This window comes from Acomys russatus, chromosome 23, assembly GCF_903995435.1.
Source record: "Acomys russatus chromosome 23, mAcoRus1.1, whole genome shotgun sequence".
Classification (NCBI taxonomy): Eukaryota; Metazoa; Chordata; class Mammalia; order Rodentia; family Muridae; genus Acomys; species Acomys russatus.
In genome coordinates, this window is record NC_067159.1 from 32,219,382 (window position 1) to 32,241,602 (window position 22,221).

Genomic DNA, 22,221 nt, shown 5'->3' on the forward strand with positions numbered 1-22,221 from the left:
AATAGGAGCTATAGAAAATAGCCTTAGCATCCACCTCAACCAGTAGGTCCAGCCCTCCCCTTCTGCTCTCTGAGTGACCAGAGTAAGTCTGTAAGCAGTGTGTCATCTGGAATGTTTTGTGGTGATGACACCCTTCTGTTCCCAACAAACAAACATACATACATACATACATACTTGAAAAATTCCCTTGTTTAAAGAATAGATGTAAGATATTTTAACATACCCGTGAAATGCCCTCGCTATGCCTTTCAGCTTAACTCCATGACACAAGGTTCAGTGATAGCTATCTTAGAGGGAAATCAATTATACTGGTAATTCTTCCAGAAATAGTTCAAGCATAAATAAAACAGGAACTATGGAAACAGAACCACTATGAGTTTAGCTTTAAATGATGGTTATTATTTTTTATTTTAAGCAGTTAAACCCTTATGTTTTGTTTACCTTGACTAGTTAAAAAGGAGAGAACTTTCTGGATAATCAAGACAATATGAACACTGGCTCAAGTGGTTTTTTGTTTGTTTCATTTTTGACACCAAATAAGTAGGGGTTTTTTTGTTTTGTTTTGTTTTGTTTTGTTTTTTGTCAAACACCAGGTCTCTGACTTTCTGATTCAGACACCAACTAAATGTCTGGCTCTGTCCTGTTAATCTCAAATGTCACAGATTTTACAACCAATCCTACAAGATTAGCTTCATTTCAATTGCATATAGCAAATTATCAGGTTACTTAGATTATCTGTGCTTTTTCTGACCTGGCTATGAGTTTAGGGCAGTGGTTCTGAACCATCCTAATGTTCTAAAACTTTAATACAGTTAGTTCCTCATGTTGTGGTGACCCCACCACCACCACCATTAAATTATTTTCATTACTACTTCATAAGTATAATTTTGCTACTGTTATGAATCATAAAGTAAATATCCGACACACAGAATATCTGACATGTGATCCCTCTGAAAGGGTCATTTGACTCCCAAAGGGGTCACAACCCATAGGTTGAGAATCGCTAATTAAGGAGCTCTTAGAATACCCATTTTAAGTATTGGCTAAAATGGGGGCTAGAGAGATGTCTCAGTGGACAATAGCACCGCTTGCTCTTCCAGAGGTCTTGAGTTCAATTCCCAGCAACCACGTGGTGGCTCACAACCATCTATAATGTGATCTGATGCCCTCTTCTGGTATACTGTATACATAATAATAAATAAAATTTTTTTTAATTGGCTAGAATGAGTCATAGTTTAGGAAAACACTGTGCTGTGCTTGCTGTTATAGCTTATTATAGGCTAAAAACGAACAGCTGGCAAATGGGGCAATGTCTAGAAGACTGCTGGCCACAAAAGCCTCTGTTATTGAAGATCTGATGCTCCACCCTCCTGGCACACAACTGTGTCTCCTGACTCTGAAAGTCTATACTGGCCCTGTCAGTTAGGGGTTTCTAGGGATTCCACTGTATGATTGATGAAATCACTACCCTCTAGTGAGTCTCCCCATCCCATAGGTTAAGAAATGGAATGGAAAATTCCATTCCTTCTTGTAATCAAATTGGTTTCATAGAGTTTCCTCATTTGTATCAATTGAGGTGTAGTTAGAAGGGACGAGTTACAAGCAACAAAGGATGCCCTTTACCGTTCTATAACCCAGAGGGATCTAAGGCTTAGAAGATCTGTGCCAAAACCTGAGTATCATTTGCTACACCACTGATGAATTTCCTCCAGGCAGAAGAGATAATGTCTGAGAGGTATGGCAAGAAAAGGGATTTTCCCTTTCCTACTGATCATTACTAAATCTCTCCCCTGGCCATATCCATTGTTTTAGTGATGTTTTGTTGCCTACCACCCTCCAAAGTAGTTGCTGAAACCAAACTGGCCTGCTTGTAGTCTCTGAAAGATAGGAATTCAAGCTGAGAGTAGCAGATCCCTCTGGCTCTGAGTCCCTGAAGAGACTGCAATGGATCAGGAATCTAGGGCTGTTGCTCTCTTTACAAGACTCTAAGGGGATTAATCATCCACTATCAAGCTTCCTCACAGGGTTCTTGGCAGATCTCAGTCCCCACATTGGGGAAGCTCCATAGGGCCACTCAAAGCAGGGCAGTTTGTTCCCCTTAAAGCAAGTGCCCCAGGTGGGAAACTATAGGAAAGGCCCACCCCAAATAGAAGCCCCTCTAAACAGCTTACCCACAGGTGTGACATTCCATCACTCCCAGCATGTCTTATTCACGAGATTTATATGGTGAATCCACTCCTGACTCAAGAAGAGGTTTTACAAGGCTGTGATCACGGGAATGGAGGACCTACAGGCCCTTCCACATCCACCCAAACATAGTCTCTCTTAATGTGGTAAGTGGCAAGAAGCGCCAGGCAACAGATGAGAGAAGAATTCATCATAGAGATGTGTGTCCAGTGGCCTTGTCACTTTCTGAAGTGTCTCTGGAGCTTTGCTTAGAGTTTTCACTGATGATCATCTTACAGTAAGTCAGAAGAGTTACACGCAACCAAAGAAGTAAAATCGCAGTAGCAAGAACTGAGCATGCCATCTGATGAATAATGCCTTTGCCTGCCATCTTTTTAAAGGGAGAACCAGGCTTCATTGGTCCTCAAGGAGAACCAGGCTTACCAGGATTACCAGGAACAAAAGTAAGTAGACCTTTACTCCCCTGGCTTTCCTGTGAAACATGTGTCATCTCTGTTGAAAGAAAGATGGGATGACTTTACTATTTAGATGACCAGGTATTTCCACCTTAGACCCGAAGCAGCTGTGAATGGTGTGCCATTGGAAGTTGTATCCAGGAAGCTTTAGGCGTGTCAGAAAGTGGGTAGAATACACTAGTTCAAGTTTGTCCTACAGATTCCTCAGTAAGTATTGTGATGGCCACTAGCCTCCCAGCTACATGGAAAGGTCGCTAGGCAGAGAGGAGGGCTGGAGGTCACCAACCCCTGCTCTTCCTCATCCATTTTAGGATACCCTTGTAAATTGGACATTAATATCCTCCCCTGTGGATGTCACAGAGATTTCTAAATGCTTCATTCCAAAAAGATCTACCCTGAATGGTGTTTGCAGAAGCATTCTATAATAAAAAACCATCTCTCGGTGTTCTATTTGGCAACCACAAAGAGGACACTGAAAGCAAAAGCTGTGTGCTACCACACAAAAAGAGTACAGTGCCGCAGATAGGGCCAGGCCCAGAGTTGTCTCTTTATCCACCCAGTAAGACATGAAAAGAGAGGACTGTGATGGCGGAGTTGTGCTCATGTCAGACTCATGAATCCAAGCGACATAACTTATAGTCGTTTATTTTTAAACCGTGCCACACTCTGCCTCAGTGAGTCCTGCATTCACCAGAAAAAGGCCAGGCAGGGGTGGTTTCCAATGGAGAACTATGTCATGGTCTTTTCAGACAGACTAGTCCTCAGTTCTGCTTTGGTCAAGTGAAAATAACTCTAATCCTAGCAAGTAGAAACTATTCGTTGCCTAAGGGGACTGGAACTCAGTAGGATTATGGAAAAAAAAAAAAGTTGTTTTCCAGAGAAATCTCATTTTCACAGAATGAGCTTTCAAGCCGATTAACAAAGTTTGGAGAAATTCTGTTTTAGCCTGAACAGATTCACGCACAATAGACCAGAAAGACAGAGACAGAAAAGACATAAGTTGTTGATATGAGAACTGTCAGTTATTGGAGCTTGGAGCCAATAAAGTCAGAAGAGGAGAGAAAGTGCCTAGGCAGAGGAGTACATCAACCACCACAGAGGGAGAGGGAGTCCCAGCAGGGGAAGCCATGGGGAACTGCATCTGTAGATTTTTCCTATACAGAAGAAAATAGAAGGAACCCAGCTGGGCAGAGATATTCATATCCATAAATACCTTTCTTTATAGCTGACTGATGAACTAGTCTATAGTTTCAGAGAGATAGATCCAGACATAGAGCCGTGAAGTTGGCAGTAATTGCTGTTCAACATGATTCTGAGGGACGCATCCTTTACTCTGAGCCACTAGGAGAGGGAAGGGATGTGATGTTCCTGTGTGGTATTTCTACAAGCACGTATATGCATACAAAGGCCTTTTGAGCAATATTCTAAACGTAATCGTTAGCTGAATTGCCTATATCATTGAAAGATGTATCCTAAGGGGAAATTTCCAGTTTGAAATTTGACCCAACAATGGTCTTTCAGCATTTGTGTATGTGATCTAGATTTGTTCCCCTAACAACAGATCTGAAAAATAAACAAAGATGGTGTATCTAACTCTTAGAGCAGTGCAGACAGACCCCAAGGAAGACTGGTGGCATTGAGATATCTTTAGTAGGGATGGCACGTCCCCAGGGCCTGTTCCTGTGCCCTTGTCTGACTTACATCTTCCTAGAGAAAGTGAATTTCAGTCAAAGTACAAGCAGGATTATCAGAGTACAAAGTATGCAAAATGCTATACATTTTGCTGGAATTCCTTAAAATTGTGACAGAATGTGAATTGGTAGACATAATAATAATAATAAGAAGAAGAATAATAATAATAATAATAATAATAATAATAATAATAATAATAATAATAATAATAATAAGAAGAAGAAGAAGAAGAAGAAGAAGAAGAAGAAGAAGAAGAAGAAATACTATCGATACCCTTTAAGTCTTTATTCACATAGCTACCTAACAGGCATTTACCAAACTATTTCCTTGTTTATAAAGTGGGAATCATAAGACAGAATTGCATGTTTATGTATTGCTCAGGGTGTTCTAGAAACATGGAACCAACATCAATGAATGAATGGGTGGATGGGTCAGTGATTGGGTAGGTAAATATGTATGTACATACATGTATGCATGCATATATATTTTTTACATACACACACACACACACACACACACACACACACACACACACACATATAAAGAAGAAGCTTTTTAGGGGAATTGGCTCATGTGGTTACAGAGGCAAAGATGTCTCACATAAGCCAGCTATCCACAAGCTAGAAAGATGGTAGCAGCATGGCTCTGTCTGGGTCTAAAGGTTCCAGAATCCTAGAATCTGGCACTAAAATTCTCAGGCAGCAGTTATAGGTCTGAGATACAGTGCATGGTGCTCACTAGTCTTGCCACCAACACGGAAGACTGGAAGTGAGGTGTCATGGGCCAGAAAAGGTGGTCCAGAGGAAGAGGGACAGCGTCCCTGTCCTCTGCTTTTTGTTCTATCCATCTGAAGCCAAATGGGCAACAATCACGTATTTTAAAGGTCAGCCTTCCTTCTCAGTTTGCTGACCAATGTGCAGTCTCCTTTGCAAACACCCTCATAGAAACAGTAAGAATGCTTCAGTGGCTCCATGGATGCCCCATGGCCCACTCAAGATGACACCAGAAGTTAACAATCTCGTTGTATAGGAAATGGGATTATTCATGTTCAGAGATCAACATGGTACCTGCACGCTGTGATACGCTGTGGTACTGACTCCCTCGCTTCTATTGAACTCCCCTGTTCCTCTCCAGGGACAGCCATCGGGAGGCTCCTATTAACCTGTTTTGCAATTTGTGACAGGGTGAGCGTGGGGAGGCAGGGCCTCCTGGAAGAGGCGAACGGGGGGATCCTGGAGCCCCGGGACCAAAGGTCAGTTATGCCTCTATTAGAAGAGAGCGTTCTTTCATTTGGGAATGCATGCCTCTTGCCACAGAACATGTAACTGACTCCTCAACAGCTACCAAAGCAACCCAAATCACAAGCACCTCATTGAAATGCACACTGATGGTTAGGGATTTTGCAGTTCAACTTTTCTTGTTTACTCTGTGCAGCTCAGTGAAGAAATTTAATAACATCTCTGAATGTAAAGGGAAAGGTGCTGTCATGTTACACATTATCGCTCAATGTGCGTTACAGCCGGCCGAGAAAAACCTCATTGCCCAGTGCCGTTTGTTTCTATGGTAACACCCTGAAAATATTAGAGCTAAAGATGTATTTGCCTGTGCGATCTTTATTTACCTAAACATTATGCAAACTAACATGGTCCCACTCTATTCTAATAACCAGCCCCTCTTAGAGACAGGGGGGGCCATGCAGTCTCTGATGAAAAAGAAATCTATGCATATTAGCCCTGTTGAGACTCATAAGTGTCACTCACAGAGCCCTCCCCAGCCACTGACAGATCAGGGAGTGAGCTCCTGCTACAGCGATACGTATGCTGTGTGCTACAGTAACCAACATTCTATAGCACCATGTTGGGCAGTTAAGATAAAGCGTGTCCTTGATTCCTTCTTATTCTGTGCCACTGTTCTTATCTGTCCTGTCATTCTCTTTCTCATCCTCATGCTCTCTTATAATAGGGGAAACAAGGTGAATCAGGAACTAGAGGCCCAAAGGGGTCAAAGGTCAGTAATCAATCACCATTTTGATGTGACTTCAGGCCTTCCAGATCTGTGTCTTTTGCCTTTCCACAAAGACTCCTGTTGCAGTTAAAACATTTTTCTTCGGGGGTTCACATTCCGTTGTCCCTGTGACTGTATCCCAGGCCACTTGGCTTCTGTTTCCTTGGTTTTGTCTGCTCTTATCCTTCAGACTATTTCTTTTTTTTTTTTAACACTGGGCAGAGGGAAGTGTATGTGTGCATATGTGTATATGTGTGTGCACATGTGTGTACATGCCTGTGTGTGTACGTATGTGTACATGTGTATACATGCCTGTGTGTGTGCACATGTGTGTACATGCCTCTGTGTGTGTGTGTGTGTGTGTGTATGTGAGTGTGTTGTGGGCCACAACACACATGTGGAAGTCAGAGGGCAAACTATGGGAATCGATTCTCTCCCTCCACCATTTGGGATCCAGGGGCGGAATTCCAGTTGTCAGGAGTAGGTGGCTAGTGATTGTACCTACTGAACCACCACTGAACCCTCTTCAGACTATTCTTTAAGAGGGGATGCATTTCCTGTTTCTTGAGAGTAGCTTATTTGGGAAAAAGAGATGATTTATGTATTATATGCTCTTAATTTTCATTTCCCATCTTTGTGACATATGTTCATGTTATACTTTGGTTTGTTACCTAACTCCATACAGAGAGTTAAAATGTCACCTTGGGACTAGGAACATGACTCAGTAAGTAAAACTGCTTACGGTACATTTGAGACTCTGGGTTTGAACCCCCCCAGAACCCACAAAACAACTCAAGCATCTGTAAACCCTGCACTCATATACAAGAAGACAGGAGGAAAGACAAGGGACTCCCTTAAAGTTAGCCTGGCTTACAGTGGAAAGATACCCTGCTTCAAATTAGATGGAAGACGGGCTCTGACACCCAAGGTTGTGTTCTGACCTCCACACATGCGTTATGACAATGCAGGCACATGTACATGCATTAAAAAATAAAATTTCACCACCAGTAGCAATTGTCCCTTTGTCATGATGCTTATGCTAGCCAAAATAGCATGTATGCTGTCACTCAAAATGCTGCTAGCCAATAATATGGACAAATACAAAACTGGGACTAGAGGTCAGAGGCTGTTAGCTCCCTATCCATGGTGAAGTTATCACTGTGGCCCACGTCACTAGTAAAACCTGCATAGGGAAACATAGCTGCTCATTCTCCTTATTGTCATTGGCCCCTATCCATTTTATGTAAATATGTAGGAAGACAGGAAGACACTTTGAGTTTCATATAGAAAAGGGCCCTAATTTTAAGTTGCTTTAAAGAGCCTTTAAGTATGCATAGAGTGAAATATTTTCTACTTGCCCTGTGATCATTTGGAGAGTTCAGACTGTTCTTGGGGTCTCTGTAGGTTGTGTTATGACACTATAAATAAACCTCCAGAGATGATGTCCTATTGCCTTGAAAGAGAAAAGGGGAGAAGCCAGAAAGGGGAGAACAGAAGGAAGGAGAAGGGGAGGGGACATAAAGAAACCTGACCAACCTGGTCTAGCTGGCAACTGGCAACTTCACCTCTGAGGTTAAAATAGCTGCAGGTAGGTCTGTGTCATCAGACGGAGGTCTAGCCTCAGACCTTACATTCCTTCTAGTCTATTTCTTCCTGTCCCAGCTTTCTTTCTCCCCTCCCCCCTCTAAGGACAGATGCAACAGTGATACGGCCCTTTTCCCTTTACTCAGATCCCTTCAGAGGAAAACAGCCCTGCTCAGTGTGACGATAAAGGTCACTTGGGAACCATAGAAATCACTCACTTTGCTTTTGCTAATCCCACTGGAGTGTACATAGCCTGTCTGATTGCCACAAGATACCCTGTTTTCTGAGAAGGACATTTCACTACCCATCAATGGCATGTTTAGGTGGATGTGGTGATGGTGGTGATTGCCTCATATGTCTGCAGTTTATGTTTAAAGTGCTGCTGTATGGAGCAAATGACTCTTTTCTACATCAGTGGCCATTCTGCTAATTCATTATTTTCTTTTTTATGGCCAAAGGGTGACCGTGGAGACAAAGGAGACTCTGGAGCTCTGGGACCACGGGTGAGTGTTCCTCTTATCTAAACTATAGGGAGTTAGAAATGGCCTATTGCTTTACAATATGGACAAAATGTAAATGTAAATGTAATTATTATTATTATTCTGAAATGCACTTATACCTTAGTAAGGAAAAAACAGGACCCACGCTACTCCACTTCTGAAAGCCTCTTGTATACTAGTCTAACCCATGACTTTCCCTTGGTTTGATTTTGGTCACAGGGTCCACCTGGGCAAAAGGGAGATCCTGGGGCTACCGAGATCATAGACTACAATGGCAACCTCCACGAGGCCTTACAGGCAAGTAATTATTCTCTGCCCTAAGACACGTGAAAAATGGCACAAAGCGATAAATGTATTGGTTTTCTATTGATGCGGTAAAATACCAGGACCAAGAGCAACTTCTGGAACAAAGAGTTTATTTTTATATTATGGTTCCATAAGAATAGGGTTTATCGTGTCATCAGGAAAAGGAAGCTAAGAGCTCACATCTTCAGTTGAAAACATGAAGCAGAGAGCAAACTGGAAGTGGGGTGAGGTTATAAATTCTCAAAGCCACCACCCAGTGATGCACTTCCTGCAGCCTTGTGTGTCACCTCTCCAAGCAGGGCCACCTGAGCCTATGAGGGGCACTCTCATCCACACAGCAGTGCGTCCATGAGGCTCGCCACGGAGTTCTCTCTCCACCACTTAGCTGAAGCACATCTACTCACCTCTCCTCCAAGCCCGCCTGTCTCCTGTAGCATCTTCATTTCTTGCTTTATGCTTCCCTCATACTCTTAAATATTCTTAAACCTTATCAAGTATAAACATTGTGTTAGCTTAGGCAAGATTTTGCTTCCTTGATTAAAGAGGGAATTTTACAAAGCTGAGCAGGAACTGAACTGAATCGTTTAAATTCAGATTTCAGCTGTCTTGCTTACCAGAGATGTGACCTGGCTCGTTCTTCCACTTCTGTGTGCCCCTGTTTCTCCATATTTGAAATGAAGATACTAGCAGTGACTACCTCGTTGGGCTCTTGAGGGCAAATTGCTAAGTATATGTCACACACTTTGAACAGCCCTGGGCACACTGTGGCCTTCTATATGTTTTTATAGCTACCATTCAATTTGTATCTTTTTTTTATTCAGTGAAAAGTACCAGATTTCTCTATCACCCTTAATTCTCATCCATCCTTTCCATATTTACACACGTGCACAATAGTATCTGTCATCACCAAGTAGTGACCTTCAGGTACAGTCCATAATAGTTGTTGCCTTGACTTTCCTGTGACATTTACACCACATCATCTTCCTTTCAAACATCTCTTTATGCCGGGCAGTAGTGACGCACGCCTTTCATCCCAGCACTCGGGAGGCAGAGGGAGGCGGATTGCTATGAGTTTGAGGCCATCCTGGTCTACAAAGTGAGTCCAGGACAGCCAAGGCTACACAGAGAAACCCTGTCTCAGAAAGAAAGAAAAAAAAAATCAAAAATCTCTTCGCTTTATCTGGCCCATTGCTTTAGTTTACTTCATTCTAGAAGCAGTTCTATTTTGGAATTTCACACTTTTCACCCACCCTAACTTTTGCCAGCCTAAAGTTTTTCCTTGGGTAGAACAGTTACTCACTCCTTCTGTGTTGTAAGCAGGCTGTTTCCTGTCGGTTCTGGGGTTCCCGGGGTCTGGTCCATGTACGACTCCAGCTGTTTGTTAGAGTTCCCCCACGGTCACATGTTACTTACTGACTTCCAGAAATACACCCACTTCCACTGGGCACTCGTCCCTTCTGCTCGGTGACTCGCCTTATCAACTAACTACCAGAGGTTAATGATGTTGTGTCTCTTCTTGCTAGAGACAAGGGGTTTAGAAGCATCTCACAGCCGCTCTTCTTGAAACCTGTCCTTCCAGGAGCTTTCTCAAAACACGCCCCAGCACTGTCCATCCTTTTCATTTCCAAATATTGATCCACAGCCTGTTTGTTTCCTACTACCACTGGGCCAATCCTCCCTCCCTGCCCTTCCAATTTACCTGCTCATGCCTGTAAGGCTGATTTTCATAAGCTGCCATTATTTTGATTGCTCTAATTTGCTCAGACCTCTCCATAAGTCCTAGTCGCCTGCTCGATGAAGACCACACTCCGCCATCTGACATCATTCAAGGCTCTACGATGCTATCTTTTCTTCCAGGATATTTTTAATTTCCCATGCCATGGTTGCATTTTTATCATACAAACTTCTTTTTCCTAGGTTCACCTCATTATTTCTCCTTTCTTTCATCCATTGAATCTGATCCATAAATTCCCTGCTGTCGCCAGCTCTGCTCTTCCTCTAAGTCCGTACATTAGAAGTCAGGGTCCTGTTTTGGGACATATGACTATGCGCTAATCACATAATTGGTTTTAGTTTTTCCCTTACCACATTGTAAGTTTCTTGGTGACAGAAAAATATGTCTTGTGTTTATGTTCCCTGGGCTTGTAAATGTGTAGGGAACAGTTGGCATTTAATGACTGGATGGATGGGTGTGCTTTTTACATACAAGCCATTTTTTAGCTTGAAAACAAACTAGATGCTGTAATTTAGTCCCTCTATTTCATACTATTTTAACATCTCTATCCTCATGATTGCCCCAGTGTGGTCCAATTTTCATAGGCTTTTATGTGGGCTTCACCACCACAGCCCTCTTTATTTCTGTTTCCCATTTGGACAAGTGTGGATTGGGTGGAATACTCAGCTAACAGCCTGATTAGCATTCCTCATTAAACATGGCTGAAACATAAACAGTAACCCTGAGGCTATTCTCAAATTCTTGAGCCAATTTCCTAGATGTTTCCCTTTTCCCCTATAAATTGATAATTCTATCTGGAGAGATAGAGAAAAAGAATGGACCTACAATGATTTTAAAACTGTTACTTGGTAATACAGGGACAGCTCTTAAACTTTATTAGCAATGCTGTACATTTCCCTTAAACTGCTTTCAATTGCCCTACAGGCCTCGTCTCCACCCATAAGAGCTATTTCAGTTACTGTCATGCTATGTAGACTACCCTGACCAAAAACAAAAAACAAAACAAAACAAAACAAAAACAAAAACAAAAAAAAACAACAACTCAGAGGGGAACTTTTAGTCTGTAGTGGCATTGGGAAGGAGTCCATCTTGATACAACAGACTTGACAAAAGATATTGAAGGTTTGGAAGCAAGACTAGGAAGATAGCTGTTCACATTATGTCCACACACAGGAAACAGAGGGGTGGGGAGGGGGTGAGGCTATATACCGTCAAAGCCTGCCTCCTGTGACGAACTTCCTCCAGGAAGCCTTTACCTTCTAAAGTTTTTATAGCCTTCCCAAGCAGCACCCCCAATTGGGGACCAAACATTCAACTACATGAGCCCATGGGGGACTTTTCTCACCCAGACCATCACAAGGGGCATCCACTTCTCTACTCTTCCCTGACATGTTCCAATATTACAATTTTCGGTTAACATACTGAAGTGTCTTTAAAGCATTCTTTGCATGAACAGGCATATGGGCTAACTTAGACTGAAGTGGATGTTTCTGTTTTATTCGTCCCTCTACTGCTTATGAGCTGGGTCATTTTAGGGAAATTACTATGTCTATGCTTCACTGACCTTATCTGCAAAATGGAGTAGATGTTTTTGTAAGAGCGCATAAAATGCAATGTTATCTTTAGGGCCATTTTTAGGAGCTCCTGAACACTTCCTACTGAAGTTCCTAAAAGCACTGTACTTTTTGGGAAATAAATCTGACAGCTGTTCCTTAAAATGGAAGGATATTCATTCCCAGCGTCCTTTTATTCATCTCAAGTTCTATATGACTGTAAACAGTATCCAGTCTATTATCCATCATAGCCAGTGATGTTATACTGTCTCCAACCCTAATGATGTATTACTGTTGGAGCAACCGTATGCTTTGTTTATAAAGAGCTTAGAGTCATTTTTCAGTTGAAGGTTATTTGTTTATCTTCCTAACATACCACTCTAGTGGCTTAGGGTCTCTAATAAGATCAATCAATTAAGTCAGAAAAACATTAGAGGAAGAAAAGCTGATAAACACTTATTCTCCTCAATTTCTAACCAATGATGGATGGTGTTTATTTCATTATTGTATCCTTTTTAAAACCTTTTGTCCAAAATTTCAGAATAACTACAAGGATATAAATGTGTCACAATATCACATTAGAACTATAAATGTTCACGTTTCTTTTATTAAAAATTGTTATTCTATGAAACAGTTCATATTATGGAAAAATAGAGACTAGGTTAAGTAACTTTTTTGGGTCCAATATCCAGTGTAGGAGATAATATAGTTGAGGTGCTACGCATATTATGTTCCTAAGATATTTGGCATTCTGAATTTGGTATTTATAATTTCCGTCCATTCATCTGTAGCTAAATAAGAAAAAAATTAAACCACATAACAAACTGCTGAGTATATCCTTTTGACTGAAGTTGTGGAGTAAAATAAAAACATAACACATCTCATTATTTTTTCTTTTGACACCAAGCAACGTTTTTTAAAAATGTATCCCAAGTGCTCTGACCATTGGTCCTCCTGCCCAGCACTCCTCCAGACTCCAAACTCTTGTCACCCCCACTATGAAATGTCCACAGTTCCCACATCAACTTGTGCTAGCCCTGTTCTTGTTTTGCAAATTACTCTTTTGTGTTTGTTCTGTTGGAAAGATGATTAAATTATGTTGATCTATGAAAAGAAAAGACATTGTGGTTTATGTAAGCATTGCCTTAAGCTTTTAGTTTTGATTCAAGATGGCTAAACATTCACAATTAACAATTAACATCTCTGTTTCCTAGTTCTTGTTAAAAAATTATTACTAACGCTGTCTGTATGGGAATTCAAGATTATTTTTATGTACTTAAAAACAAATGCATCGTTTCCTCTTTCTTCTCTTCCCTCCTCCACCCTCCCAAATTCACAGATTCCTCACAAATTACTCTTCTTTTTACTCATTCTTGTTACATATAAAGGAATGAACACATAAATACAGCCTGCTGGTCCTTTGGTATTAGATAACCATTTCTGGAGCTTATTCCTGGGCAGTACTAATTCTCCCTCTCCCAGAGGTTGATAATTGCTTGCTTCATCTAGGCCTGGAAAGCCCTGGGAGATGCCCCCCTTCTACAGTGGGATATCAACTGGTGGAATGGCTCCGGGCTTGTTTAGGCAGCCATGCTGTTGTTACTATTACCGGTGTAGCCTCCCTGTCTTAGCTGGAAGGGACAGTCTCACGGGTCACTTCCTGGCCCCCTGGCTCTTAGAATATTTCCCTTCCCTTTTCCTAGATGTTTGCTGTGCCTTAAAGTATAAGCATTGTAATACACATGCGTCAACTGAGGCTGGTACCTGCCATAGTTCATTGATCTCTACAATTTGCCAAGTTGTAGCTTCCTGTAATGGTCTCCTGCTTCAGTAAAATGGCGCTTAAGCTCTCATTGTTATAGAAAGTGGAGAGATATCCTATAATTTGGGCAGGATTTTCACACAAACATCTCAGAATGAATCATAGAGCCCCTGGCTGACCTTTACCATTAGCTCCCCCCGCCCTTCTCAGGTTGTGTCCCCCTAGACTAGCATGTCCTTCTCTATCACTTCTGGTTTTCAAGTCATTACTGTAATCCAAGAGGGAGCCCTGTTGGGCGTGTGTAGCTTGTACTTGAAGAGCCAGTATCTTAGGACCACGCTGTGAACTTCACGTGGGTGCTTCCAGGTGGAGAACAAGATGGTGTGTCTGTGAACTTAGCTGGCTTTTGTCACCACTGGCTCTCCTCTGAGCTACACTGGAACCTTCACAATTCTGAGGTCTCTGAAACAGCTATTTAGCACCCCATTTCAACTCTTCCATTAGTTTGTTTACCACTAATGATATTCTTTCATTATGCCGCTCATTTTTTTTAATGTTGTTAGTGTTAATATTTTTAAGAAAAAGGACAAACCAGACTTGTGTTTATCGATGTAGGGATGTGAATTTGTATGTGACCTTGTTAGAAAATCTGAGACAATTCATAGTGTAGGACTGCTCACTTTTATAAAATTCTGTATTTCTGCTTTCTAGTTAAAAATACGATACATGATTGAAGGACAGTGGTGCACAAATTCTTTTTTTTTTATTAATTTATTCTTGTTACATCTCAATGTTTATCCTATCTCTTGTATCCTCCCATTCCAAACTCTTTTCCATCTATAATTTCTTTGTTTTAGTAAATGACTCATTTACATTCTAGAAGCAAAGCAGATTTCTCATAGCTATAAATCCAATTTTTGTGTCTAGATAAACCTGTAAAGTAGTGTAAATGTTGCCTTGTATTGTGCTGAGCTGATGACATGAAATTCTGGATATATATTCGAACTTGCTACTGGTTTATTGGCATTTTGCCTTTGTCCCAGAAACATCAAGCTTTTTTACTACACTATTTGAAGCTGTCATCATATTGACTATTTTATCATTAAATACAAACTTTAATCATCTAACACGTGTACACCTAAAGTGAAATACATAATGGTTGTTGGTTTTGGGGAGGGGGGTTGAGGGGGTATTTTTTGTTTTTAGTTTTTCAAGACAGGGTTTCTCTGTGTGGCCTTGGCTGTCCTGGACGCTCTTTTTTTTTTTTTTTTTTTTTTTTTTTTTTTTTTTTTTTTTTTTTTTTTTTTTTTTTCGAGACAGGGTTTCTCTGTGTAGCCTTGGCCATCCTGGACTCACTTTGTAGACCAGGCTGGCCTCGAACTCACAGCGATCCACCTGCCTCTGCCTCCTGAGTGCTGGGATTAAAGGAGTGCGCCACCACGCCCGGCCCTGGACGCTCTTTGTAGACCAGGCTGGCCTCGAACTCACAGTGATCCACCTGCCTCTGCCTCTTGAGTGCTGGTATTAAAGGCGTGCACCACCATGCCCAAAATACATATTGGTAGTGTTCATTTTTGCAACAACAACAACAATAAAAAATGGCAACAATGGTTTGAACCAGATTAGAATGGAGTCATAGAACACAGAGGATAGTATTAAAACTATACCGTCAGGTTTACATGTAATTAGACATTACCTCTCACACTCAAAAGGCCTGATTGGGAAATGACCCCTTTCTATTATTTCAATAAACCATGCAGAGCTCTTACCATAAACATAACCATAGACTAGGAATCATGTTTTAGAAGCCCATGCTTTGAGACATTATACTTTGTTAAAGTACTTAGCACTTCAACAAACTATATTAGTTCAATGTGTGTGTATTTATATAGGTGATAGCACATGGGGGTCAATTATAGTACAAAAAAAGAACCCTACAGTGTAGGTAAAAAAGATATTTCACTTTTCCCTAATCAAAGCCCTATCTAGAATGAAGCTTTTATTAATAGCAAATTTCATAATTCACAATTAGGATGACAAACCTTTCGCATATTTCTACTTAACTATATAATTTTAAATTACATTAATTTTAAAATTGGGCAAATGAAAAATTGTATACTTTGTCTTCTTATAATTTAAAAAATAAAACTCTAAACATTTTCAAAGGCTTTGCAGGTGTGCTGTATTGACGGTGGGACAGTTTGTTTTCTGTGGCTTCTTGTTACTTAAAAGATGTTTGACTTGCCAAAATATATTTTAGAAGTGGATTTTTTTTTTCAGAAATCTGTCATTTTATTTTGACACACAAAATAGGTAACTCTTGTCTTTGTTGATCCATTTTTCCAACAGAGGATTACCACCTTAACTGTCACGGTAACTCCTTTTGCATGATCTCTGTGGTTTGTGACTTGGAATTTCGTGTGGATGCATGCAGGTCAACATAGTACTAATTGTACTAATAGTACAATTGGTTTTATCTGGTGTCCACTTTCATGTTTATGTTATTAACCTTTGACCCAGTTAAATTACTGTCCTGTGTGAAAGTCCAGAAAAATTATTATTTTTAAAAATTTTAGCCTATGTTAATAAAATAGCTTTATCATTTTGTAGCTTAGACATCAGTGCCTTGGCAGAGCATGGTTGTGTGCGCCTTTACTCCCAACACTCTCAAGGGAGAGACAGGTGGAGCTCTGTGAGTTTGAGGCCAGCCTAGTCTACATAGCTAGTTCCAGGATAGCCAGGGCTACACAGAGAAACCCTGTCTCAAGAAAGAGAGGGGAGGGAGGAAAGAAAGAAATAGATAGAAAAAGTGAGAAAAAGAAAGAAAGAAAGAAAGCAAACCCTTTAGGGAGAAGGCTAAGGGGGGAGGTATTTAGAAACACGGGTGACAATCACATAATTTAGGTGACATCAGTCAGAAAATTCATCACAAGAAGGTGAGGCAGAACACAGGGCAGCAGTTGTCAACTGTCTTATCAAATCAAAGCTTCGTCTGTGGCCTGGTGATCTAAAGAACGTTTTGATAGTTCAGAACTCAGGTCAGCAGTTTCTTTCATTATGTAACTGAAGGAAACAAATGTCTGGAAGTATCTAACTGTGATAGAAAAAATGGAGCTGTGTGGTGTGCTTTTTTAATTTTAAGGCTTAAGACTGTAACATGTATTCTTGCTACATTTTGCAACTGTGACTTGTCTTGATTCAGGGCCCCCCTGGACCTCCTGGACCTCAAGGACTACAAGGACCAAAGGTTAACCTTACTTACTTGTTTCCCTTTACCATCCACATACAGTGCAGAGATGCCATGTTAAGAATGTATGTCTTTATAAAGTGTCTTATAAAATACTAGAGAAGCAAGGCCAGAAATACTGTATCAGGGGACAAGGAAACTGTATTGGAGTCTCAGCTAAAGAAAGAAGGACTGCAAAAGAAGAAAGGAAAATGAGAAAAGAGGGGAGAGAAATGGAGTGATACAAATTAGGAAAGGACTTTGATAAAAGTACAGGATATTAAACAAGAAAACTGCAAGTTTCACAGAGATTTATAAATGTAAAGCTATGCTAAAAATGGCCTATGGGGAAAGGTAAATATTCAAGCAGAAGAGAGTTTACTCTTGCCACTAAAAAAAGACCCTGTCTTCCATTTCTTTTGTAAGAAAAGGACAAGGAGAGCTTCCTATGGCGCACTCATAAGTGACTGGCAGGTTAGGAGCCATTTCTGAGACATATTTTACACTCCATCTCCTTGTCACATGTATTCAGTCATTCTGCCATACATTTTATCAATGCATGGTAAGCACTGGCAGCACAATTTCCTTGCTTATATATAAGCTTTATTGATGGTGCTAGTTTTACTCCTCCAAAGTAAAGCTCGCCATTCAGCCATGTTTGAACAATTAGCACACGTCCAGGGATTCTGGCTTTTCAGAACCAAGCTACATGTGTTGAAATATGACTTTCGTCATTGGATTCTTGTAGGAGATTCAAGTGGTTTCAAAATTCATCCTTTATTTATGCTTCTTAAGTTGGTTTATTTGCTGTGCCTATTATACACACACACACACACACACACATTCATGCACACATCAGCTTGTGTGCTTTCTCTGGATGCCTAAAAATAAATGTCCAGTGTATATAGAGATTTATTTCTCTACTAAAAGACTATAAAATAAAATATTCCTGAAGTTCATGTCTGTATGAGATGTTTAGATCTATCTGAGCATAAATCCTAATTCCCACAGTATTTTTTTTTTGTGTAACATAAAGGTGTTTCACATATAACTTCAATATACGATGCAGAACTTTTAAACTAGTTCTCTACATAGCTTCATCCCTGAGAGCATTAACACCAGATCTGCAACAGTCACACAACAAAGAGTTACTTCCCTTTGACAAGACAAGTCTGCCTGGATCCCTCCTAGCCTTACCAGTTCGATGAGCTGGGAAAGGAGCTCTGAAAATTCTCTTTTCCTTTGTGCAGTGTCAATCCAGAACTTTCTTGCTTCCTCTCCTCTCACAACTGCATCTCATGAACCAGAATTTTCTCCAAAGCTAAATACGTACTTCATCTCCCACAAAGTCTAAGGCTTCTAGCATTTCCCCGCGGCTCTGAGACCTAGAGGACAGCCTCACTAACACACACACACACACACACACACACACACACACACACACACACACACACACCCGTCTCTCTTCCTTTATAATCGCTTGCTAATTACAAGCCTTCACCCTCTGATATAGGGCTGAATCTGCAAAGACACCAGTAAGAGGTTTTACTATGAACTTAGAACCCAGGGCAGGAGACAGGGCAGTTAAAGGCATGATCACTAATAGAGTGTGCTTTGACTAAGGACACAGGAGATGAGGACTAGGGTGTGATTACCCAGTGGTTAGGAGCATCGGCTGCTCTTCCAGAGAACCAAGGCTTGATTTTCAGCACCCATATGGTACTCTCACAACCATCTCTAACTCCAGTCTCAGAGGATCTGACACTCTCTTCTGGCCTCTGAGGGCACCCGGCACACACACAGCATAAAGACATACATACAGGCATACATACATACAGGCATACATACCCACACATATACAAATAAAAAGACATTGTTTCTTTCAAAAGCATATGGGGTGGATATGCATGGAAATGCCACTCTAAGTCTGGGAGTCCAAAATGGGTTTGAGTTGAAATTGAAAGCCAGAAAGATGCTAGCCATATGGAAATCCGCTCACGTGGAAACAGAGAGGCATCAAATCCCTCCTCACTACCTGCCGCCTCCTGCTCCTGCCCACCATCTTGTCATCTTCAGCCCACAGCTCTAATACCGTGTTATACCACAAGCCTTTCTACTTCCCATGATCCCTTCCTGAAAAGCCTGGGGTGGTTGACATGGAAGTGTCTGTCACTTTGAGGGAGCCCAGCGTATCCTGCGTCAAGCACAGGACAGAGTCCCACTTTTAGACTCACTGTCTTGGACTGTTGGTAGCCTGTTCACTTGGCTTTTCTTCTTCTGGTGTCAAATAGGAGGTACTTAAAATTTTAACACATCAAAAAAAAACTCTTACAGACCACATGTGAGTGATGGAGGGTGTATGAATCTTGTTCTTTTAGCCTCCCTGGTCCACATTTGTAAAGGTAACAACTGAAGCAAAGCTGTAGTGGTTGGTCTCGAGTGTTGACAGGTATCCAGACCCAGAGTGAAGCCGAGACTCAGCCGGGTGCATCCAACCTCGGCGGAACTTGTTTGTGGCAAAATAAACTTTGCTACCACCACAAAGAACCGGAAATCTGAAATGAGGAAAGGCCTTTTTTTTATTTCATTCGTTCAAAACCACCAGATCCTGCCTTCCACAAACACAAGGAAAGCTCAGGTTTCATGCTGTGGCCCATAACTCTTAAAGATTTTACCAGGAAAGGCAACTCTAGCCAATGGAACACTGTGGGTTGAAGATCTCCAAACAACCCTTCCAAGAAAACACAGCCTTGGGGCTGCACCTGGGGAAACCTCTCTGTGAGGGGTTTGCTCACACCCAGAAGAACTGACTTCATACTTTACAGAGGGTAGAAATAGGGGGCTTGTAACATCATCTACACACATGGCTCTGTGATATAAAGCGATGCCTTACCTTCAAGGGATCTTGCTCAGTTTTCTTTCAAAACTGAAAGATGACTAAACACGTGTTGTTTAAATAATCTCTAGCATCTTGTTTAGATTTGTTTTCAATTAAACATCTTCCATTTAAAAATAAATCTCTGTATTCTGAGGTTGTCAAACATTCTAATAAATCATCCTATAAAAAATCCATTTATTTCATTTCTAGCACAGTGTAGGAAATGGAATGGGTCTGAAAGTCACTTTGTGTGGATTAAGGGATCTGATTTATTAGATCGTCCAAGTGAGGCCTTTCTGGGCAGGGCACACTCACGGCCATTATAAACATTTCACATTATGCCAGTTAAAATACTGCTGTAAATTGACCAGATTTTGCATTTCATTCTTTCTTAGTCTGTTATGTTTTGGTTGTTACTGAAAATTAGAGAATCCATACTGATTCCTTGTGAGAAAAAAATAATTAACAGAACCCTAGAAGTTCTGTTGTGGGATGTGGTCAGCCATTAAGTTGTAAATGATCAATGGAAGAAAAGTAAAACTACTGAATATTTGCTATATATATGTATTTATTGTGCACAATCCCCAAAAAAGACTGCCCCTTCATTTAACTTAGGTGTATGTACTCTGCCAGCATATCCTTAGGTTAAAATGTATTTGCTAAAAGTCAGCTATACTTTCATCAACTAGCATGGCTTCTTTAGCAATGATTAATGCAGGCAAGTTCTTGCTTTTTGTTTTGTCAGGGTGAGCAAGGCTCTCCAGGAATCCCCGGAGTTGATGGAGAACAGGTAATTTTCAAAGATATGTGCTATTATTTAAAGCACCGTTGTGGATCAGTACTTCTATTATAGGCTTAAAGCCAAAAGCCATGTCTTTTGACTACAGGATGCATTCTCTCTTTTTTCCATCATTTGTCCCATTTGAACTCTAAAAGTGTGATTGGTTTTCATGTAAAGCTGTGTTTAGTTTTGTTCTTGATACTACGGACCTTTCAATCTACTTCAACAGATTCTAGTAGATTCTTAAAAACCAAAACCACATCAGTAAGAACAGCTTTGGGTTTGGGTTGTGGTATTTGTTTTTCAGTGAATACAAGCATTTCTATATCAAACTCAATGGCCGTCGTTTTCGCAGATAGGAGTGTTGCTTGTCTCCAGTCGTTTGTTAATATCTCCTTTTCCTGAAGAATGATTTACCCCTAATTTTCTAGATCTTTTGAAAACTCAGATAAAAAGTAAAGCATCATAGCTCTTCACACTACAGCAACGTCATTAAGAGTGTCCTCAACACAGACACTGACAAAGGTTCTGTAAACTTTGGACGGTAAATGCATTAGGCTTCATGGGTACATATTGTCTCTGTCATGTATTCTTTTCTTTAAACACTTCTTACTTTTTAAAAAATTCAACATAAATAAAAACAGTCCCTAGGATGGACTTGGCTTGTCAGCTGTGGCTTGGCAACTCCCACCTTTTAAGAATTTCTCTAAGAGAATGCAGACAGTATTCTGAATCAAACCACAAGGATTAGTTTTAAATTTTTTGAGGTTATATGGACTTCTATTATTTTCTCAAGAAATGGCTCAAGGGTTTGGGAAGATGGCATGGTGGTTGAAAGCATTTTTTGGTCTTGCAGAGAACCTGGGTTTGGTTCCCAGCATCCCCATCAGGCAGCTCAGAGCCACCAATTACCCCAATTCCAAGGTGCCAGGTGCCCTCCCCTGGCTTCCACATGCACCAGCACAAATTCAGCCCCCCCCCCCCCGCAAAGAATAAGAAAGAATACAGATGAATATATTTAAGAAGTAGCTTGAATTAATGAGTAAGAAATCAAAGGAATTCTTGATATGTTAAATCAACTATATACTCTTTGGGAGAAATTATTAAACAAAAATTTTAACTTTAGAAAAAGAGTTATTTTTAATAACAGTTACATGTTGAGGTCATATAATGTCACATTAAACAAATATTATAGAAATATAATTTAGTCAAATTTCCATGACAATCAAATGTCACGTTAAGGTTACCTTTACCCACTGTTAGTAAATAAAGACAGTGACTTAGACACGCATAATGACATACTGAGCCCTCCTACATACACAATATATACAGTAGCTGGATGCTTTTCCTAAAGGCTTTGCAAGGTCCTCTTCTCCCACTAAACCTACTGAACTGGCCATGTTGCTCTTCCCTGTCACAGATCCCTAAAGCCCACTTCCTGATTAACTAGCAAGATTCATTTATCTTTGCTGGCACTTTCCTACTCCCCTGATATGTGGTTCTGAACTCAGTATCAGGCTAGATAACAAAATGAACATGTGTTCTTGTCCCGAAGATG

General features: G+C 40.7%; 1 protein-coding gene across 1 annotated transcript in view; it reads left to right on the top strand.

Moving 5' to 3' along the window:
* Positions 1 to 22,221, top strand: part of Col25a1 (collagen type XXV alpha 1 chain) — a 397,457-nt gene that overhangs the window by 345,196 nt on the left and 30,040 nt on the right. The window contains exons 19-26 of the mRNA XM_051166005.1: positions 2,568 to 2,630; positions 5,518 to 5,586; positions 6,297 to 6,341; positions 8,381 to 8,425; positions 8,642 to 8,719; positions 16,128 to 16,151; positions 16,981 to 17,025; positions 20,628 to 20,672. Of these exons, the coding sequence (XP_051021962.1) occupies positions 2,568 to 2,630; positions 5,518 to 5,586; positions 6,297 to 6,341; positions 8,381 to 8,425; positions 8,642 to 8,719; positions 16,128 to 16,151; positions 16,981 to 17,025; positions 20,628 to 20,672 (414 nt within the window). The remainder of the gene's footprint in view (positions 1 to 2,567; positions 2,631 to 5,517; positions 5,587 to 6,296; positions 6,342 to 8,380; positions 8,426 to 8,641; positions 8,720 to 16,127; positions 16,152 to 16,980; positions 17,026 to 20,627; positions 20,673 to 22,221) is intronic.